Here is a 21,856-nt window from a genome sequence, read left to right as displayed (position 1 = left end):
TTCTACAAGTGAGGGCTTAATTGATTAGTTTACGGTCATGGTTCACGGACATGGATCACCTTATATATTATCTTTGGACATTATTAGACTAAAATAAATTTTAAAAAATAAGTGAGTATGGGAAAATGATTAAATGAGATGTGGAGATAGATGTGGAAAATGACAAATGACAAAATATCCGATCCGGACCCGGATCCGAATCCAATGAAGTTAAATCCGGTTCTATCCGATCGAATCCAATCTGCTTACACCCGTTGGCATAGAAAACAAACCTCTCCCGGGTTTAGGGTTTTTCTTCTGGGGTTTTAGCAGGCAGCCTCCCAACAAAGCCGTAATGGCAAACGAACTCAACGAGAGCGAAAGATTCGCAAAAGAAGTTAAAATAGACGAGGAGGAAGAGGAAGAGGAAGAAGAAGAGCAGATTGAAGAATGGGACGACTGGCAATCGGAAGAGGAGGATTCCGTATTGGATTTCCTTTGCTTGTTCTGCACCTCGCGGTTCGATTCCACCTTGGCGCTTTTCAAACACTGCAGTCTGGATCACTCGTTCGATTTCCATGGCGTCGTTCGGAATTTTGCGTTGGATTTCTATGGTTCGATCAAGCTTATCAACTATATCAGGTCCCAGGTATTTTGCTAGTTAGTTGGTGTAAAAATTTTCTGGGTCTTATTTTGATTTTTGAATCTGATTGCTTCCTGAATTGTGGCTTAGTAGCTGTTCTATTCCATGTGATATGCTCGTACACATACTCCATATACCCGGTGGTATAATGAAAATAATAGTTATGGAGTTACTTTTAGTGAACGGGTGGATAAATTGTTTCTAGTAGTCTCACATTTTATCCTTAGTAATTCCTTAAGTTACTTCTTTGAGTACTTCCATTGTTACCTCTTTGTATAAACATTTCAGAAATAGAAAAAAAATTGCTTTTTTCTTCTTCTTTCTGGTATGGTGTTTCCTAAGTATGATATCTTTGAAGCATAGCAGTACATTTGAAGCTGGGTTGTATTTTCGTTTCTCTTTTTCATTTTATTCCCATAAATTGGTATTAAAATAATCCGACAACTTTTACTGTTTTATGCTATTTAGTCTTGAAAATTTCTATTATTCTGCAATTTGTCTTTGATCTTATAGTAACAGATAATGCTTATATACCAAAAGATAGGTTTTAAATATTGTGAAATTCTGCGGGCAAAACTTAAGGAGAGTTTAGAAATGGAGGATTTTGACATCTATGGGTTTGAACTCTCTTTTTCTGGTTCCTAGGTGGCGGAAAACAAGTGCTGGGTTTGCAGACGAAGCTTTCAATGCAATGGTGATCTTCAAAATCACTTTCATGTAGGTTGTGAGATGGATGGGAAGGTTCTCTGGGAGGATGATTCATACCTAAAACCTTATATGGAGGATGACTCACTTTTGCATAGTTTTGCATGTGATGAAGATGAGGATGATTGTACTACATCAATGGACAAAGAAGTAATGAGAGAACTTATAAGTAGTGAAGATTTAGCTGAACTTTGCAGTAATGGTGAGCTTGATGCTCAAACTGAAATTGGGCAAAAGGGATGCTGTTTAGAAATTGAGAGAATTGTGGCCAGTGGCATTTCTCTTGACAAGAGTAGTGGATCCTTTCATCAGAAAAATAAGAATGAGCAACTAAGAGTGTCTCGAGGTATTGTTGCTGCTAGGGAAATCAAGAGTGTGAATGATAACTATTTTGGGGCCTATGGTTCCTTTGGTATCCACAGAGAGATGCTCAGCGACAAGGTATGCAACCTCACAAAATATCTACTTCACATAGTAACTAAATGTAATTGAGATTATATGTAACTCTATGCTGCCTAAAATTTCCCTTGTGTTTGTAAAATTTTTCAGGTTAGGACAGATACTTATAGATGTGCCCTTTTGAGTAATCCCACTCTCATGGATCAAGCGACTGTACTGGATGTTGGTTGTGGCACAGGGATCCTAAGGTAGCTTGGCAGATGCTATATTTTCATTTTCTCCTAGCTAAGTGACATACTGCATCTTGATTACTCCTTGGATTGTTTATTGAATGTTTGTCTAAATGTAGTAACTCACCAAAGTCTGGAACACTTCTCTGATTGATCCTTTTGCCTCTAGCAGCAACATAATTGGGACTTACTCTCCTTTCGCCGTCTGCTATTCTAGTAAAGGCTGCAACTAGGAGTAGAAGTCTAATATATCTCAGAGAAAAATGTGAAGATGAGAACAACACTCATAGCTGTCTTTCATAACACATAGAAATTGGTTACTTGATAATTAGTTTATGACAGTATATCTTTTGGGTTTAAGTATGCCTTTTTTTGCAAAAAAGCTAATTGAAAGTATTGACTCCTGAGAGTTAACAGGATTTTCTTAATATAATAGGCAACAGGAGGAATTGTGAACTTCTGTACATCAAATTGTAACTGAAGTACAGCAACAAAATATAATGCTATATACTGATTCTAACAAGTTGATATAACTATAGATTCACATAAAATATCAGAATTAGCTGTATGGTATAAGGATGTAATCCATGTATAGTTCTTGTCATATGGTTTTGATTTCAAAATAAAATCTAAGCATGCATAATAATAGAGGCAATTGTGCTAAACAGTGCTAATTGTGAACTATAGATATCATAGGGATAATGCTTATGTAATGGTGGTAATGCCAAATTAAAAGTCCTAGCTAGGAGAGTCAAGAGGATAAAAAGTAACTAGCTGGACAAGGTATTATGAAATAGAATCCTATGACCATAAAGGAGGATAAATAAGAATGTTGTCATCTTCTACTGTAATTAGTGATTACTTTAGGATGGTCTCTTATTTTAGGTCAAATAAGTTCATGCAAGAGCTCAATTTTGGCAATAAGCTATTCCTCTTGGATATGAATGGTTATCATAACTTTTATCGGAGAGCAATAGTTTCTTCGTTTGATAGCTGCTGCTAGTCCTTACATCAATATACTAGGAACTGAAAGCAGCCAACACCTCCAATAGACATTCTGTAACTTGTTCATGGATTACTAAGCATGACACTCAACCTAAAATCATGATACATTTGCAAAGGGATTATCAACTATCAAGTTCCATTATCTCCAAAAGTAGTACCTTTTACTCTCTTCCAATCAGTTTATTGATGTTATATGTTGCAAAGGAGTCTAGGTTAATTATCTTGTAATTAGATAGGTTCATGGTCATTGACAATCCATCTTCCTTCCATGTGGAATTCCAAATTCATCCAATTCTCCCCATTTATATTATGACCGATTGATCATGCAACATGAAATGACTTAATGAAGACTTCCTTTTGAACTTAGTCTTGTGTTTCTCTCCAATGAAGAGAGTAACAATTGATGGGCCTAGCTTAGAGATTGGAATTTAGGTTATTTTAATTTATGGAGGTAAATCTAGAAGAAATTTAGATGCTGAACTAGTCAGCAAGTGGAGAAATTGAATATTCACCTTAATTGTTGCTAATAGGTGACTTTGTTTTATGTGATTGCTTTTCCCTTTTTGCACTAAGCTTCTTGGAGCAGCTCTTACCATTTATATGAAGTTTCTTTTTTTGCCTATTATTCCATCTCTTTCTTAAAAATAACAGGTTCATTTACAGGGTTGTACTGTGGTAGACAGAAAGGATTGGTAGAGCCAGCCAACTTTGTACTGTGGTAGCCTACTTGCAATTTCAGGAAATCCTAAATGCTAGCGTGTGTCCATTTCTAGGAGCATGACCTAAACTCTCATATTTTTTAACCACCATGTTGGGCCCCTGATATTATTAGGATTAGGTTTAAATTGGTAGACAATCACATTACATCAGCAAATAACATCACAGCACAGTGAGCTTATTGACATTATCCAACCTTAATAGGCATTGTATAACCTTAAATATTTATGCACATCTTTTCAACTATATCTGCTAATGCTCATTCTCTCTTTCTTTTGTAGCCTTTTTGCAGCTCAAGCTGGGGCATCTAGAGTGATTGCCGTTGAAGCAAGTGCAAAGATGGCTACTGTGGCGACTCAAGTAATGGGTCGTATATCTAGCAAGTGGCCTCATTTTATTCAGCTCTCTTAAATATTTCAACTGATTGTATATATACAGGTTGCAAAAGATAATGGCCTATTGGCTGATTGGAGCATGAGATGTGAACAACCAGATTCCAAAAATGTGGTTAGTGTGGTCCACTGTATGGTTGAAGATCTAGACAAACATGTTCAGGTTCCACCTCATAGCGTTGATGTGCTAGTGAGTGAGTGGATGGGTTATTGCCTGCTATATGAATCTATGCTTAATTCAGTTCTATATGCACGTGATCATTTCCTGAAACCTGGTGGAGCTATTCTTCCGGATACTGCAACCATTGTAAGGCCTTAGCTTGCTTACTTGAATTTTATCCGATCCCAACCTAGAGGCTAACATTTTCCTCAAATGCTCTTTCAGTTTGGTGCTGGTTTTGGAAGAGGTGGAACCAGCTTACCATTTTGGGAAAATGTCTATGGCTATGATATGTCTTGCATTGGCAAAGAAGTTGTAGAGGATGCATCTTGTGTTCCTATTGTAGATGTAGTGAATAGTCAAGATATCGTGACGGAGTCTGCTATGCTTCATGTAAGTATTTTACTTTTGCAGCTTGGAATTTTTGTTGCTGATTATGCTTCATGAAGCAAGCTTCTTTCCTATTAATCATTCTCTTTTTGTGGCCATTATCATTATCACAGTGATCATCATAATTAAGTCCTTATCTAAGAAGATAGCGTTGGCTAAAGAAGATCTCAAAGATGAATAGAATTGGCACATTTTATAAGTAGCAAACCTGACTTTAATCTTCTAGAGTTCCAGCTGAATTCTTAGCTAAATTGAGATGATTGGCAAGGGATTCCATGATAATTTTAAGGCATTTCTTGTCTATAAAGTTCTTTGATATCTTGTTTTTCAGTTAATTTTGTGCAACGGTCACAACCCCCTTGCAAGTTCCTTTAAACGTAGTATTAAGTTTTTAGTGTTGGCAATTGTATACAAAATAATATAAGTGCTTTTATTCATATATTATACAAGCTTTGAAAGTATTCGGATTGAAGAATTTCAAGATTGAGAGGAGAAAAGTCACTGCGTTTGCACCGTGTTCGCATGGCGTTTGAACACACTCAGACTGCATTTGAACGCAAGTTCAGGCGTTCGCAAATACAGAAAACACGTTTAGGTCGTTCGAACACGGGTTCAAGCGTTTGCAAATACAGAGAACGTGTATTGGCTGTTTGAATGCACTCACAGCCATTTGAACACACTCTGCATATGTTCATAGCACGTTTACACATACAGAGGAGTGTATTTGTGCATTCGAACTTAACCTGTGAAAATCAAGTCAGCCCGTTTAAACGCACTCGGGCTGCGTTCGAACGCACTTGAGAACAAGTCAGCGAATTCGAACGCACCTGATATGACTTGGATTTAGCTTTATTTTATTAATCTATATAAGGGTTGGGATACCATAACTCTAGTGAGATTGGTGATTGCTTTTGATAAGGAGTTCTTGAGGCTACATCGCTCTTCTACCAACAAGGTCTGTCTCTTCTACAATGCATCAAGCATTCGTCTTAAGGGTCATCTAGATGGAGGATCAATTTTGAGGGTTACTAAAATTAGAGATTAATTACAAAAAGCAGTGAATAGCGAGTGGGCTTTAGCGATTAAGATTGAGGAAAACAAAGTCGTGGGGATCGACGAGTTGTTTTGTAAGTCAGTTTTGTAATTGCTATAAGTTTAGTGATTGGTTTCGATTCGAGTTTGGATTAATGATTTTTTTCGTTTGAGTTTTTTCCACGTAAAAATTTTAACGCTCATCTTTGCTTTACTTTTTAATATTTATTTTGTATTTATTCAAGCAAATGGTTGATATCATTGCCTAAGATTTAGATATATACATGTGTCTATGTTTTTTTAATTGGTACCAAAGTAGGCTCTCTTAGATATAGAGAGAGATCAACTATGTATGAATTTTCGTAGAGATGGACAATCTTCTATTAGACCTCCTATTTTTAATAGATTAAACTACGGATATTGGAAAACTAGGATGAGAGCCTACATGAAGTCTATCGATGAGTGAGTGTGGATAACCGTTATGAACGGTTGGAGTGCACCGATGTACTTGGTGAATGATAAGCTTGTTTAGAAACCTCTTGAGTCTTTGGATAGGTCGGATTATAAAAAAGTTGGCTAGAATAGCAAGACAATTAATGCTATTTTTAGTTGTGTTTTCTCGGATGAATTTAAAAGAATATCTACTTGTGAGATAGCTAAAGATGCTTGGACGATTTAGAAACTACTCATAAAGGAACTGTAGCTGTTAAGCTTTCTAAACTTTAGAGATTGACTACTAACTTTAAAACTCTCCGTATGGAGAAAAATGAGATCTTTGATGAGTTCTATACAAAATTAAGTTACATAGTCAATTTCAGTTTTAACCTAGAAGAAAAAATTCTTGAGAACAGAATTGTTTGTAAGATCTTTATGTCTCTTCCAGAAAGATTTCAGGTGAAAGTTACAGCTATTGAGGAAAGTAAGAATATCGATATAATGAAGGTTGAACAATTGGTAGGTAATCTACAAATTTTTGAATTTATTATTTCTAACCTAGGAAGTCCAAAGGTATGGCATTAATTATTGTCGAACAAATTTTAGAAGAGTCGGATGATGGCGGCGAATTAGATGTTGAGATGTTGGCTATATTTATTAAAAAGTTTAATAAATTTTTCAAGAAGTCAAATAAGTTTAATGTTGAGAAACTTGAGAAAAACATTTTTGAGAAAAAGAAGAATCATGTGAGTTTAATTGTTGGGGTGGGTAATAATAATGTTAAATAGAAAAGCAAAAATCATGATAGTAAAGTTTGATGTTTTGAATGTTTTAGTTTTGGACATATTGCATAGGAATGTTCTAATCGGCATAAGAGCAAAGTAAAGTTATGAAGGTCATTTGGGATGACTCAGATGAGTTGGATGATAATTCTGAGAAAGACTAAGAAAATTATGTAGCTTTCATCTCCTCTTGTTTTCATACTGATTTTGTTGTTGATTCTGATAGTACAGATGAATAGGAAGTGTTATCACATGAAGAAGAAGATTTTAAGATACAAAAAGTATATAATAATTTATACTTAAAGTCATTTAAACTCAAGAAAAGTAATCTAAAACTACTTTAGAGACTCAAGATAATTGAACTAAAAAGAAATCAACTCAAGAAAAATAACCTAAAATGTTCACTCAACAACTTGATGAAGCTAAAGATAAGATAAAGATTGCTGAAATTGAACTAGAGCGATTGCTGAAGGAGATGACGTTTGTAAAAAGGAAGAACAAATTTGATGAGATTTTAAATATTCAGATTCCTGGAAAAGACAGGTATGGAGTTAGATACATCGGTAATTCAAATAATAAAAAAATGTCTTTGTTTCTGCATGTTTTCAAAAGAAAGAAAACTTGAAACCATCAATTGTACCTTCAAAGCGAACTTAGATGAATGTCTCAAAATCAAAATTGAATTAACAGGGTAGTGAATCTTTAAAGGCATCAAAGGTAAATATAAGACACACTTCTCAACATAAGGTAAGTAGAAAAAAGTTTGTTCCTACATGTTTTTATTGTGGCATTCCAAGGTATGTTATACCTAATTGCAAATTATTATAAAAACTTAGGAGTGCTTTCATTTATGAATTGAAAACTAGACAATTTTGAGTTAGGAAAAAAAATATTTTGACACCTCTTCAGAGTGCTTTTATTAAATGATCTCTTAGTGAGATATGCTAGCTATAGGGAGTTTGATTGCTTATTAATATTTCCCTAGCTATATACTTTTATGTAAATATCTAATTTTTAAATCTTAGATTTTTTTTAGGATTGATTGATAATTTGTGTTTTAAAGATTTTTTTTGTTTACGGTTTTTCATTTTCGTTTTTACTTTGGATTATAGTTTGCTTTCTTTAAAACAAAAAAAAAGAAAAAAATTGATGCACTTCTAGATTCAAAATTTTTGATATGTATATGGCCTTCATTTAATTGTGAGTTATTATAGTATAGTGTGTCATTTTTTATTTACTCATTCTCACGACTTATGTAATCATTCTCACGACTTATGCAATAATTAAATTTAATGTCTTTATAATATATGTATATTTTTGAGTAAGTATGATGTCATGAAATATTTTCTTAGGTAGCTCTCAATTAATTATGATATGCACGGTCTGACCTTATACTTAGTCAATAGAATTGTATTTATAAAAAATCAATTAAAATGGCTACAATAAGTTAGAGTGAAAGCCATCTTATTTAGAGTCCAGTTTGATTCAATACTTTTTTAAAAAATTTAAAATAACAAATTTATACTTTGTTTATTATGTTATACAAGAAAAGTGTCACTTACTCATGTGTGAAAGCCGTCATTGTTCTTATATAGTTTCATTGATCAAAATAATATGGAAAAAAATTTATGTCCAGTTTTGGAGAATAAGTCGAAAAATGTATAAATTAATACTAAGTCGGTTTGATTGCAAATGTTGCATTATTGTTCAATATTAAAGTTTATTTAAGAAGATTATTTCATATTGTCAATGCTAAGCTTGCATATGCACTTTGTTATGATCAATCAAGATTATTTATATGATGTATTAGAATTGATCATAATATGCTCTTGATGATTTGATTGATCTGTTTATGACTTATTTCAGTTGATTGACATACTTATATCGTATTCCTAAAAAAATTTGAATTTTCTGATTTAAAAGAAAAAGGGTCACATTCGTACACATGACTTTTGAGTTCAAATGCGGGACTTGGTGTGTTTGAATGCGCGGATTGGTGCGTTGGAACGCACGCGGGGTTTTTAATATACTGCGTCCGAACTCCATTGTTTCATTTTTCTCTTTTTCAAACCCTAGAAACCCCATCCACTCTCTCAAATAATCAAAACTTTCACGTTTTATATTAAATATTCCACCCTATAATCTTTCAAAAGGGTTTTTTACTCCGGATCTAATGTTTTTGGGCGTGGATCTTTAAGTTTTTCACTATCTTTTGCGAAGTATGAATTGAGAATAGAGGGAAGTGGATCGAAATTAGGATACTCAAAATCACCCTTCGGAAGATGAAACTCTGCACGACTAATATCAGAATCAAGTAGACAAAAACACTTCGGACAATTGACTGTATATGTTGGTTCAGAACAGTTGCATTGCTGAAAAATTTACGAACAACCTCCACATATGCAACCCCATCCATCTTACAGGTTTCTAACTACCCACGCTCAGTAAATAATTTCTCAATTCCTAGAGGAGCAAAGTGAGATATGGCCATTGGCCTCACAAATCACCGGGTGTGACAAAAAATTGTGCTTATACTTTTCTATAGTAGTCGATGATGAAAACTTTGGTGGAGTAGACGATGGCGAAGAAGGGGGCCTTGGCCTCTTTGAAGAGACAGCTTTTATAGACATTCTATAGAGAAATACAACCATGCTTAACAATCAAAGCATACAAAAAAAATCTCACAATAAAAATAAAATCACCAAAAAAATAAGAAAACATGAAAACCCTAAGTAAAATCCATATTCCACTCCAAATAAACATGTTTGTCACTTCAATCGCTTAAGAAACATTAAGATAAAATCTATATCGTGATTAAAACTTGAAAACACACGAAATCAAACCAAGATCAAGAGGGCTAATTGGAAGAAAAAATAAGAAATTATTCTCAATTCATACCTTCCAAAAGAGAATGAAAAACTTAAAGATTCATGCTAAAACCAACCAGATCTGAAGTAGAAAACCCCTTTAAAAAATTGTTGGGTGGAAGTTTTGATTATTTGAGAGAGTGGATAAAAGGGGTTTTAGGGTTTGAAGATGGGGAAGATGAAACAATGGGGTTTAGACGCAGTATATAAAGAACCATGCATGCGTTTGAACGCACTAGTCCGCGCATTCGAACGTGTTAGGTCCCACGTTCGAACTCAAAAGTCATGCGTTCGAACGCGACCATTTTTTAAAATCAGAAAATTCAAAATATTTTTAGAGATACACTTCTAAAAATTCAGAGATAAATTCAAGACATAAGTTTGTTAATCAAATAAAATAAGTCATACACAGATCAATCAAATCATCAAAAGTATATTATTAGTCAATTCTAATGCATCATATAAATTAAAGATTAATTTTGATTGATTATAACAAAGTGCATATGCAAGCTATTGACAACATTAAACAATCTTTTCAAATAAACTTTCATATTAAACAATAGTGCAATATAATAGTCAATCCGACTTAGTATTAATTTATACGTTTTTTGACTTATTCTCTAAAACTGGACAGAAATTTTTTTCTGTATTATTTTGATCACTGAAACCGTATAGGGGCAATGACGGTTTTCATACATGAGTAGGTATTATTTTGACACGTTCTTTTGCACTTGTCCTCAAATTGATTTTTTTTTCGGTTCAATTATCTTGAGTCTCTGAAGTAGTCTTAGATTACTTTTCTTGAGTTTGAATGACGCTAGATACAAATTATTATATACTTTTTGTATCTCAGATTCTTCTTATTCATGTAGTAAGACTTCCTGTTTATTGGTACTATCAGAATTAATAATAAAGTCAGTATGAAAAGGATGAAAGCTACATAAATCTCTTGGTGTTTCTCAAAATTATCATCTGATTCATCTGAGTCATCCAAAGTGACCTTTATAGTTTTACTCTATCTCTTATGGCGATTAGAACATTCCTGTGCAATATGTCCAAAATCAGAACATTCAAAACATCGAAATAAGTTTCTCAGCATTGAACTTATTTGGCTTCTTAAAGAATTTATTAAAATTTTTGATAAACATAGCTAATATCTCAATATTTAATTTGTCGTCATCATTCGACTTTAAAATTTGTTCGATAGTAGTTAAGGCCATACCTTTGGACTTGCTAGGTTTAGAAAGAGTGGACTCAAAAGTTTATAGATTACCTACTAACTGTTCAACCTTTATTATATTAATGTCCTTACTTTTCTCAATAGCTATAACTTTCGTCTAAAACCTTTCTAGGAGACCTAAGGATCTTATGAAAAATTTTGTTCTCAAGAATTTTTTCTCCTAGGTTGAAATTGGAATTGACTATGTCACTTAGTTTTACATAGAACTCTTCAAATGTCTTATTTTCCTTCTTCATACGGAGAGTTTCAAAACTAGTAGTCAATCTCTAAAGTTTCGAAAGCTTAACAGCTATGGTTTCTTTATGAGTAGTTTCTAAGATCGTTCAAGTATCTTTAGCTATCTTATAAATAGATATTCTTCTAAATTCATCCGAGGAAACACAACTGAAAATAGTATTAGTTACCTTGCTATTCTAGCCAACCTTTTCATAATCCGATCTATCTCAAGACTTAAGAGGTTTCTTAACAAGTTTATCATTCATCAATTACATCGGTGCGCTCCAACCATTCACAACGGCTATTCACACTCACTCATCTATAGACTTCATGTAGGCTTTTATCCTAACTTTCCAATATCCATAGTTTATTCCATCAAGAATAGGTCTAATAGAAGATTGTCAATCTCTATGAAAAGCCATGCCTAGTTGATATCTCTCTATAAGTAAGAGAGTCTGCTCTGATACCAATTGAAAAAAAAATATAGATACACGTATATATCTAAATCCTAGATAATGATATCAACCTTATGCTTGAATAAATGCGGAATAAATATTAAAAAGTAAAACAAAGATGAATGCCAAGATTTTTACGTGAAAAAACCTAAACAGAAAAAAACTATGGATCAAAACTCGGATCAAAACCAATCACTAGACTTGTATCAATTACAAAATTGACTTACAAAACTACTCGTCATTCCCCACTACTTTGTTTTCCTTAATCTTGATCGCTAGAGCTCGCGATTCACTGGTTCCCATGGTTGATCTTCGATCTCATTAACCCGCGAGATTGATTCTCCGTCTAGATGACTCTTAAGACAAAAACTTGGTGCGTTGTAGAGAAAATAGACCTTGTTGGTAGAAGAACGTTATAGCCTCAAGAATTCTTTAGTAAAAGCAATTATCAACTTCACTAGAGTAAGGGTATCCCAACCCTTATATAGGTTAATAAGATAAGGCAAAATCTAAGTCATATCAGGACTCACGTAACTCTAGAATTTTGCATATTACGTGGGTGCATTCGAACGCGGTTCGAGTACGTTCGGATGCGTTGACTTGTTCTCAAGTGCGTTCGAACATGGCATGAGTGTATTCGAACGCGCTGACTTGATTTTTACAGGTTGAGTTCGAATGTGCAAATATACTTCTCTATATGTGTGAATATATGCAGGGTGGTGCGTTCGAACAGCTCGTGAGTGGGTTCGAACGACCAATACGCATTTTTTGTATTTATGAACGCCTAAACCAGCATTCGAACTGCCTGAACGCATTCTCTGTATTTTCGAACGCTTAAACCTGCGTTCGAACGCGGTTTGGATGCGTTCAAATGTTGTGTAAATGCACTGACTTTTTTCCTCTTGATTTTGAAAATTTTCAATCCGAATAATTCAAAACTTATATAAATAATCATGTACATGAATAAAAGCACTTTAATTATTTTGCACACAATTGCCAACAATAAAAACCTAACATTCTCCCCTTTTGGCAATTTGTGACAAAATATCTAGTTTTACAAAAATTACAAATAGTCCTAAGTAAGCATTCAACAAGTCTAAAAAAATGTAACACTTCAAGTCTATAACAAAAAATATACCAATTCAAGATCGAATGAAAATAACTTGAAGTAAAGTGTTTATAGATAGATAGTAATATGAAGTAAGATCATACAAAACTATAAACAGTAAACACATAGGATTTGAACTTCAATTAGCATCTAAGCAAATCACACAGTTAACATATAATATCCGAGCATTCGGCACAGTTAACATAATAAAGCAAATAAAGCAAATATAATACAACTCTCTTTAAACTAAACTCCTTACTCCCCCTAAACTCAACCACTCTCTTCTTTTTGACACAAATTAACAAAGCCTAAGCACTAGGAGGAAAGTTGCAATGAAGAATAGAAAGCACAGTATTTTTGTTGCAGGCTTAAGGGTCCATCTCTTCTATAACCACCAAGCTTTTATTTTAGGGATCATTTAGACGGAGGATCAATCTCAAGGGTTATTGAGATTGGAGATCAATCACGGAAAGCAGTGAATTGCGCGCTCTAGCGATCAAGATTGAGGAAAACAAAGTCGTGAGGATCGACGGGTTGTTTTGTAAGTCAGTCTTGTAACTGCTACAAGTTTAGTGATTGATTTTGATCCGAGTTTGGATCTGTGGTTTTTTTCCATTTAGGTTTTCTACGTAAAAATCTTGGCGTTTATATTTGTTTTACTTTTTAATATTTATTCTATATTCATTCAAGGAAAGAGTTGATATTATTGTCTAAGATATAGATACATATGTGTGTCTAGATTTTTTCACATAGGATTGGCCTATATGAGGATAAAAGGTGAGTCTGTGTTCATCTCTAAGTTAAAAAGAACCAGATTTGCTTAGTTCCATAATATTTACTGCTATTAGTATGACAAGCTATTTGATTGAACTATTGAAGCTAACTGATTTGGTGCCTTCCAGCTATGCATTTCTTGTTGAGCTACGAGCTTTCAAACTTTTTATGCAGCTCCACTTTAGGCCTCTAAAATTGCATTAATTATTAGTGTACCTTGCAGCTCTGCTAATTTTGTGCTTTTTATTCATCTCAATGTAAGTTCTGCCATGTCATCAACCATTTTAACTGCCTAGTCTCATACTTCATGGCAAGGGTGTTTATATGGATCTTTACAATGCCTGTTACAGCTTGCAGTTAAGCAGAATCATGCAGACCATTTAGCCCTCATGGGACTGAACCAGAATTTCTTTGGTCAGCAAGTTCATTAGGGACATCTTCAGTTTTTATGACCGATCTGATATTGGACAATACTTTTCGGATCAATTTTATTTTTAGTGTTCATGTGGTTTTGAAGATGCTATTATCATCTACAACGGTACATGTGGCATACTTAAAACAACTGAAGTTCTGGCTATAATATTTCAGGCTTCCTCTCTTATTCAAGTGCGAATTTGATATATTTTTAAAATTTTAGAAGAATTAGTTTCTTGGAGGTATAGATATTTAACATGTTCATCAATATGAAGATTTCTGTTCCTACAGTTTGTTGTCATGTTAGTGACTTACTATTAAGCATGACTTACCCATTTTCTCATTGTTTTCTTCTTACTGCAGTTCTTTGATCTTGTGTTGATGAAGCAAGATGAGATGGATTTCACCTCGACCTTTGATCTTAAACTGAAATCCGAACACATGGTGGATTCAGCATATGCACCATCTGGAGTAACCTGGTGCTATGGCATTGTCCTTTGGTTCGAAACAGGCTTCACAAGCCGATTCTGCAAGGAGACACCAGCTCTCCTATCCACATCGCCCTATTCTCCCAAAACTCACTGGTCTCAGACTATCTTCACCTTCAAAGAGCCGATTGCCATGACAGCAGCTAAATCCATCACAAATTCATCTGCAGCTATTGGGTCGAAGGAGTGCCCCGCAACGACTATAAGGTCACGCATCAGCATCGCCAGGTCATCTGAACATCGTAGCATAGATGTATCCATGGAGACCACAGGGATCAGCTCCACAGGACGGAAACACAGTTGGCCAGTTCAGATCTTCAATTTGTGATCCACCACATTGTTTTACCTCCTGGAGCTAGTGGATTATTTATGATCAGATTTTCTTTTTCTCTTCCAGCTCGCATACATTGAATTTTACCAAAATGTATCATTTTCCCAATTGCCTTCAGCTTATTTCCTATATATTAATTCATTGTCCTTATTGAGTTCATTTGGTGATACTTGTATGGGTCTCCAATAGTTGGGAGATTCTCTTTATATTCTCTCCCACTTCTTTCCCTAATCTTTATGAGGGAGAGAAGAGGGAAGGAGGGCAGTTTTGGATTAGCATCTTGGGGTTAAGATTTAAACTGCATAACCACTTTCTGCCATTTTTGTTTCTGTGACTTATCAAGTGCTTGTATGAAATCATAAGCATATCATAAATGGTTTGCACTAGGCTTGATACTGGCTATTGGCTATATATTCCTCAATCATCTTTACTAATGTCACTGTGTCATATGTATCCTTTGTAACTTAATAATATACTTATGTTGTATGAGTATTTTTGGTTCGAATCTTAGCTATAGATTGCTTACTAAACTTATTTCTCAAAGATAAGATGTTTGTTTACACAATGTTGTCCTGACTAGGACGTTCTACCTAGCAAAAGTGAAACTGTTAAACATTCCTCTGAAGGTTAGATCAATACTATTGGTATGTGAGAGGAAGTGCTTGGGAAAATAAATGCTTCTTTGTAGAAAAGTGCGATGCACAAGTAGGTTGGAGAGTCATTCTCAATGTCGGTAGGGTAATCTGACAAGATTTAGATTGGATTTGAATAAAAAATTTCTATCTAATTCGGATATTGTAAAATCTATTTTGAGTTTACGGTTCTTGATCTCCGATATCAATGGAATGTTTTGTAATCATAGTTGCTAATTAATAATTTTCTAATAATAATAACAAATATATATATATGATAATATCTTTTTTGTGAAGTTTAGAGTACAAATAATGAAAAATCCTCTAGACACATGTATGTATCTAACCTTTAGGTAATCGGAAGAAATATTAAAAACGAAAGTAGAGATGAACGCCAAGATTTTAACGTGGAAAATCCAAACGGAAAAAAAAACCACGGATCCAAACTCAGATCAAAACCAATCACTAGAATATTAGCAGTTACAAGACTGACTCACAGAACAACCCGTCGATCCGATGTAGCTTCAAGAAGTCTCCTTTAATAATCTTCTTCAACCATCCTAGAGATAGGGCATCACAATCCTTATATATGATCTCCAAGATAGAGCCAAATTCAAGTCTTATCTGTACTCACGAAAGTCTAAGATTTTCAAACTTCGTTGGTATAACTTGATCTCATCAACTTTGCTCCAATAATTTTGCAATTCTTCAAACCAGAGATTTTCTAGACTTGTGTAAAGCTCATATACATGTAAAAAATACACTTAGAATATTTTGTACACACTTGCTAACAATTAAAAATCTAACAAGCAAGATCAAGCAAGCTCTAATGAAAATAACTTGAAATGAATAACAATCCAAGATCAAGTGAAAATAACTTGAAATGAATACCAATCCAAACACAAGTTATCAAGCAAGCATAAGTTTAAAAGTATTTAAGCAAAGTTATTATGCAGTAAACATAAACCAATAAACTCTAATAAACTCCCCCTATGCCAACACTCCCCTTATACCAGTAAACTCCTAAACTTTAAACTCACGTCTAAACTCACACACATTCTCCCCCTTTTTGACACAAATGTCAAAGACTAGAAACTCGGAGGGAACCGACGATGAAGAATCGTCAACACGGAGTCGAGGTAGGTGACGAAGGCAGCCTTGGTTTCTTAGTAACTATAGCTTTTTTTTTAGGCATTCTAAAGAAGGAAAAAAGTCGCAAGATTCAACATATGCCCAAAGCATACAAAAAAATAATAGGTGGAGTGCCAAAATTATGTTAAGTTAAATCCATCTTCCATTTGAAAATGTTAAGTTATCACGTTCAATCGCAAAATTCTGCGTTCGAACCCCCAATTCAGAAAAATTAAAAATTACCACGAGCCGTTCATAGATAATAGGTGGAGTGCCAAAATTATGTTTGTATCGCCCTGCAGCCGTTGATGTAGAAAACATTAAAAAAATCCTTTTTTTTTAAAGTAAAAGTCTAAGAAAAAATCAGAAATCTTTTTGGAGATGCACTTCTAGAAAATCAAAATAGATTCAAGACATAGAATATGACAATCAAATGAAATAAGTCATACACAAATCAATCAAATCATCAAAAGCATATTATAATCAATTCTAATGCATTACTCAAAATTAAATTAATTTTAATTGATCATAACAATAAGTATATGCAAGTTGAGCATAAATAACATGAAACTATCATCTTAAACAAACTTTCCTATTTAACAATGATGCAACAAGTAGTCAAACCGACTTAGTATAGAAAATTTTACACTTTTCGACTTATTCTCTATAACATGACAGGAATTTTTCCTGTAATTTTTTTTTTACTGAAACATATAGGTGCAATGATGGCTTTCACACATGAGTAGGTAGCCATTTTCTTGTAGTACAAATCAAACAATGTGCAGAAAGAAATTCACATATTTTTTTCTAATTTGTAAATAATGTACTGAGTTAAATTGGACTCTAAACAAGACGGCTTTCACACTAACTCATTGTAGCTCTTTTCATTGATCTTTTATGAACAAATTTTTGATGATTAAGCATGGGGTCAAACTGCAAATCAAAGTTAATAATGAGCTATTTAAAAATAATAATTCATGATATCATTCTCACGCAAGAATACACATACGTTATGAGTGCATTAAATTTGGTTTCATTACTATAGAAGTCGAGGGAGTGACAAAATCAAAATTGATACAATATACTTCAAGATGATAAAATTGACTAGAATAACTCATAATCAAGTAACAAATCATATTTATATGTCAAGAATATATTTTTGAATCTAGAAGTGCATCAATTTTTTTTTTATAAACAAAATAAAACTCTCGACAAATCTGAAACCTAAAAAAAGATTCAGAGTAAAAGAAAACCTAAAAAAAGAAGAAATAAAATAAAAAGAAACTTGCAAACTAAAAACACAAATCCGAATAAAATCAGTCCAAAGCACAAATCCTTAAGGAAGTACGAAGATACTCAAATCTCTATAAATTCAAAGGTTTTGTGAACAAATCTCCTAACTGTTTCTTTGTCTCAACATGTTCCAGTGCTATTATTTTGTCTTCAACTAACTCGCGTATAAAATGATGTCGGATGTCTATATGCTATTATTTTGTCTTCAAGCCTTTAACATAAAGAACATTTTCAAGAATAGGAACACCTGGAGTACCTTGGATGAGTTACAATCTCCAAATGTCACAACTCCCCTTTCATGTTCTTCGAGATTAGAAAATAAGGATTTGTCGCCTAACATATGTCTTGAACAGCCACTGTCTAAATACCACAAGTCAGAATTTAAAGCTTTCAAGGCAGTATGTACAACATAACATTTCAAATCACTTTTCTTGACCCATATGGTCTTTGTTTTCATCCCATAAATGAAGGCACTTCTAGGTTTTTGTAAAAAATTGTAATGGGGTCGAATATGCCTTAGAATGCCTTAATGAAAACATGTTGGAACAAACCCTTTTTAACTCACCTTTTATCGAGGAGTATGACTAAAGTTTACCTTTAGTGCCGTTGAAGAGTTACCAGTTTGTTGATTGAACTTCAGTTTATAGATATTTATCCAGGATTGTTTTGAAAAAGCGGTTGATGACCTCAGGTTTTCTTCCTTTTGTATACCTACAGAAACAAAGACAATTTTATTATTATTTGAATTACCAGTGTATCCAATACCATACCTGTCTTTTCTAGAAATCTGAGTTTTTAATATCTCGTCAAGTTTGTTCTTCCCTTTAAAAAATGTCACTTCCTTCTGCAATCGCTCTAGTTCAATTTCATTAGCCTTCATCTTATTTTTTGCATTGTCAAGTTGTTCAGAAAGGTCTTTTGACACGTTCAAGTTCTAATTTGTATTTCTCCTCAAATTGATTTCTTTCTGGTTCGATTACCTTGAGTCGTTGAAGTAGTCTAAGATTGCTTTTCTTGAGTTTAAACGACTCCAGGTACAAGTCATTATATGCCTTTTGAATTTCAGATTCATCTTCCTCAGCTGGTAACATATCAAGATTAGATTATCAGTATCAACAACAGAGTCAGTATTAAGTAGAGAAGAGGCAAATGTTACAAAGCTTTCTTCGTCTTTTTCAGAATCATCATCAGATTCATCTGAGTCATCCCAAGTAACTTTCATAGCTTTACCCTTCCTTTTAAGACGATTAGGGCATTCTTGTGCGATGTGTCCAAAACCAGAACATTCAAAACATCGAACTTTATTCTCAGAATTCTTATTTTTCTATTTGACATTGTTGTTGCTACCATCTGTATTCGAACTCATAGTATTCTTCTTTTTCACAAAGGATTTGCTTTTCTCAAGTTTTTCAGCATTCAACTTGTTTGGCTTCCGAAAAAATTTATTGAACTTTTTGACAAACATGGCCAACATCTCAACATCTAAATCACCTTCATCATCAGACTCCTCCAAATTTTGTTCAACTGTGGATAGGGCCATCCCTTTGGACTTCCTTGGTTTTGAAAGACTGGACTCAAATGTTTGTAAATTTCCTACCAATTGTTCAACTTTCATAAAATCGATGTCCTTACTTTCCTAAATAGCTGTAACTTTTGCTTGAAACCTTTCTGGAAGAGACCTAAGGATCTTACGGGCAATTCTGTTTTCAGGAATTTTCTCTCCTAGGTTGAAACTGGAGTTGACTATATCACTCAACTTTGCATAGAATTCATCAAATGTCTCATTCTCTTCCATACGTAGAGTTTCAAAACTAGTAGTCAACCTCTGAAGTTTCGAAAGTTTTACATCCATAGTTCCTTCATGAGTTATTTCTAAGATCGTCCAAGCTTCTTTTGCTATCTCACAAGTAGAAATTCTTCTAAATTCTTCTGAGGAAACACAACTAAAAATTACATTTATTGCTTTGCTATTCCAACCAACTTTTTCATAATCTGTCTTATCCCATGACTCAATCGGTTTCTTAATAAACTTATCATTCACCATGTACATTGGTGGACTCCAACCGTTCACAATGGCCATCCATGCTCTCTCATCTATAGACTGCAAATAAGCTCTCATCTTAGCTTTTCAATATCCATAATTTGATCCATTTAGAATAGGAGGTCTAATAGATGATGGTCTATCTCTATGAAAATCCATGCCTATCTGATCTCTCTCAAAGGGTGAGAGAACCTGCTCTGATACCAATTGAAAAATCTCTAGATACACGTATATATCTAACCTTTAGGCAATGATATTGTTTGTTCGCTTAAGTAAAAGTTGAAAGAAATATTAAAAACAAAAGTAGAGATGAACACCAAGATTTTAACGTGGAAAACCCAAACGGAAAAAAACCACGAATCCAAACTTGGATCAAAACCAATCACTAAAATATTAGCAGTTACAAGACTGACTCACAAAACAACCCGTCGATCCAAACGACTTTGTTCCTCTTAGTCTTGCTCGCTAGAACCAACGATTCACTGATTCTCGTGATTGAAGTCCAACCTCAGTAGCCCTCGAGATTGATCTTTCGTCTAGATAGCCCTTAAGACGAAAGATTAAGATTTGTAGATGAGAAGGACCTTGTTAGTTGAAGAACCGATATAGCCTCAAGAAGTCTCCTTCAATAATCTTCTTCAACCACCCTAGAGATAGGGTATCATAATCCTTATATATGATCTCCAAGATAGAGCCAAATCCAAGTCTTATCCGTACTCACGAAAGTCTAAGATTTTCAAACTTTATTGGTATGACTTGATCTCATCAACTTTGCTCCAATGATTTTGCAATTCCTCAAACCAGAGATTTTCTAGACTTGTGTAAAGCTCATATACATGTAAAAAATACATTTAGAATATTTTATACATAATTACCAACAATTAAAAACCTAACAAATAATTTATTACTAAATTTGATTTCCTTTCATAAGATAAGATCTTTCCTTATTTTTACTAAGATATCATGTAATATTAAATAATTTACCATAAATTTTCAGTAATTTATACAAGTATAACATAGTTTTTAAATCTAAATTCAGTTTTAATTGTGGTTAGTTAGATTTAAGAAAATTTGGATTTTACACCCTATCAATATTTGTGATTTACACCCTGTATTTTTAATTTTTGTAATTCGTGCTTTACATTTTATCAAATATTTGTAGAGCATATTTTAGGTTGGATTAATCATCTTAATACCATTTGACATATGACTATAAATACACATAATATCTGGATCGATTTGTAATAAAAAGCTTTTTAGTTTTTTAATTACATAAATAGGCTCCCTATTATCAAATTACAATTTCAGATATTTTTTCTCTACTAATTTAGCTCTAATAAATCCTCAAAAGATTGCCATGTCCTAAAAAAAATTCATGCATCACCTACGCAATTTATACGTATCATCTATGCCCCCACTGGCCATCGGGGACCGAGTGGCAAGGCCATGATCTGTAGGGGAACGGATCACTCATTCTTCTATTGGGGACAGCTGCACGAACGACAACTCCAAACATCACACATCCGCCACCTATACCTACCGTTTAGGTGGCACCAGCGAGATCCAACTAAGGTAAGGAACTTCTCTTGCCGCAACTAATTCATCTAGGGCAGCTCTCTCAGTTGGTGCTGCTCTTGTTCTTATTCATTCTTTCCATTTTGCCATCGCTTCGTTTATGCTCTAATTTTTAACAATATACATATCGAGATTTAAAAAAAAAATGTCACTCATCACCTATATAATATTATACGTATTGTTTATGCAAAATATACGCTGCAATTTTTAACGATGTGTATGTCAAGAATTAAACAAAAAAACGTCACGCATTACCTATATAATTTATACGTATTACTTATACAAAAAGTACGCTCTAATTTTTAACAATGTACACATTGAAATTAAACGGTTGGGTTAGGTAAGAGAGCGTAAACTAGTTTAAATCAGTAAAATATATCTGAATTTGTAATTCGATAATAATGGGGCTATTTTTGCTGATT

General features: G+C 33.8%; 1 protein-coding gene across 1 annotated transcript; it reads left to right on the top strand.

Moving 5' to 3' along the window:
* Positions 1-266: 266 nt before the first annotated feature.
* On the top strand, positions 267-15,173 carry LOC140776678 (probable protein arginine N-methyltransferase 3). The gene is made up of 7 exons (XM_073120469.1): positions 267-628; positions 1,268-1,768; positions 1,877-1,974; positions 3,960-4,038; positions 4,117-4,377; positions 4,456-4,623; positions 14,307-15,173. Exons 1-7 carry the CDS (start codon positions 335-337, stop codon positions 14,757-14,759), a joined length of 1,854 nt encoding a protein of 617 aa, XP_072976570.1. The 5' UTR covers positions 267-334; the 3' UTR covers positions 14,760-15,173.
* The last annotated feature ends 6,683 nt before the right edge of the window (positions 15,174-21,856 follow it).

The sequence above is a fragment of the Typha angustifolia genome, chromosome 14 (assembly GCF_048772165.1).
Source record: "Typha angustifolia cultivar Huaian chromosome 14, ASM4877216v1, whole genome shotgun sequence".
In the NCBI taxonomy this organism is placed as follows: domain Eukaryota; kingdom Viridiplantae; phylum Streptophyta; class Magnoliopsida; order Poales; family Typhaceae; genus Typha; species Typha angustifolia.
The sequence above is the reverse complement of the archived record's forward strand: the minus strand, read 5'-3'. Positions and strand labels throughout refer to the sequence as shown.

Excerpts from the sequence above, each read along its gene's own strand:
- LOC140776678 (XM_073120469.1), top strand. The coding sequence starts at position 335 with ATGGCAAACGAACTCAACGAGAGCGAAAGATTCGCAAAAGAAGTTAAA. Across the intron at positions 1,975-3,959 it reads TGTGGCACAGGGATCCTAAG|CCTTTTTGCAGCTCAAGCTG; the intron begins GTAGCTTGGCAG and ends TTTCTTTTGTAG. Across the intron at positions 4,378-4,455 it reads TTCCGGATACTGCAACCATT|TTTGGTGCTGGTTTTGGAAG; the intron begins GTAAGGCCTTAG and ends ATGCTCTTTCAG.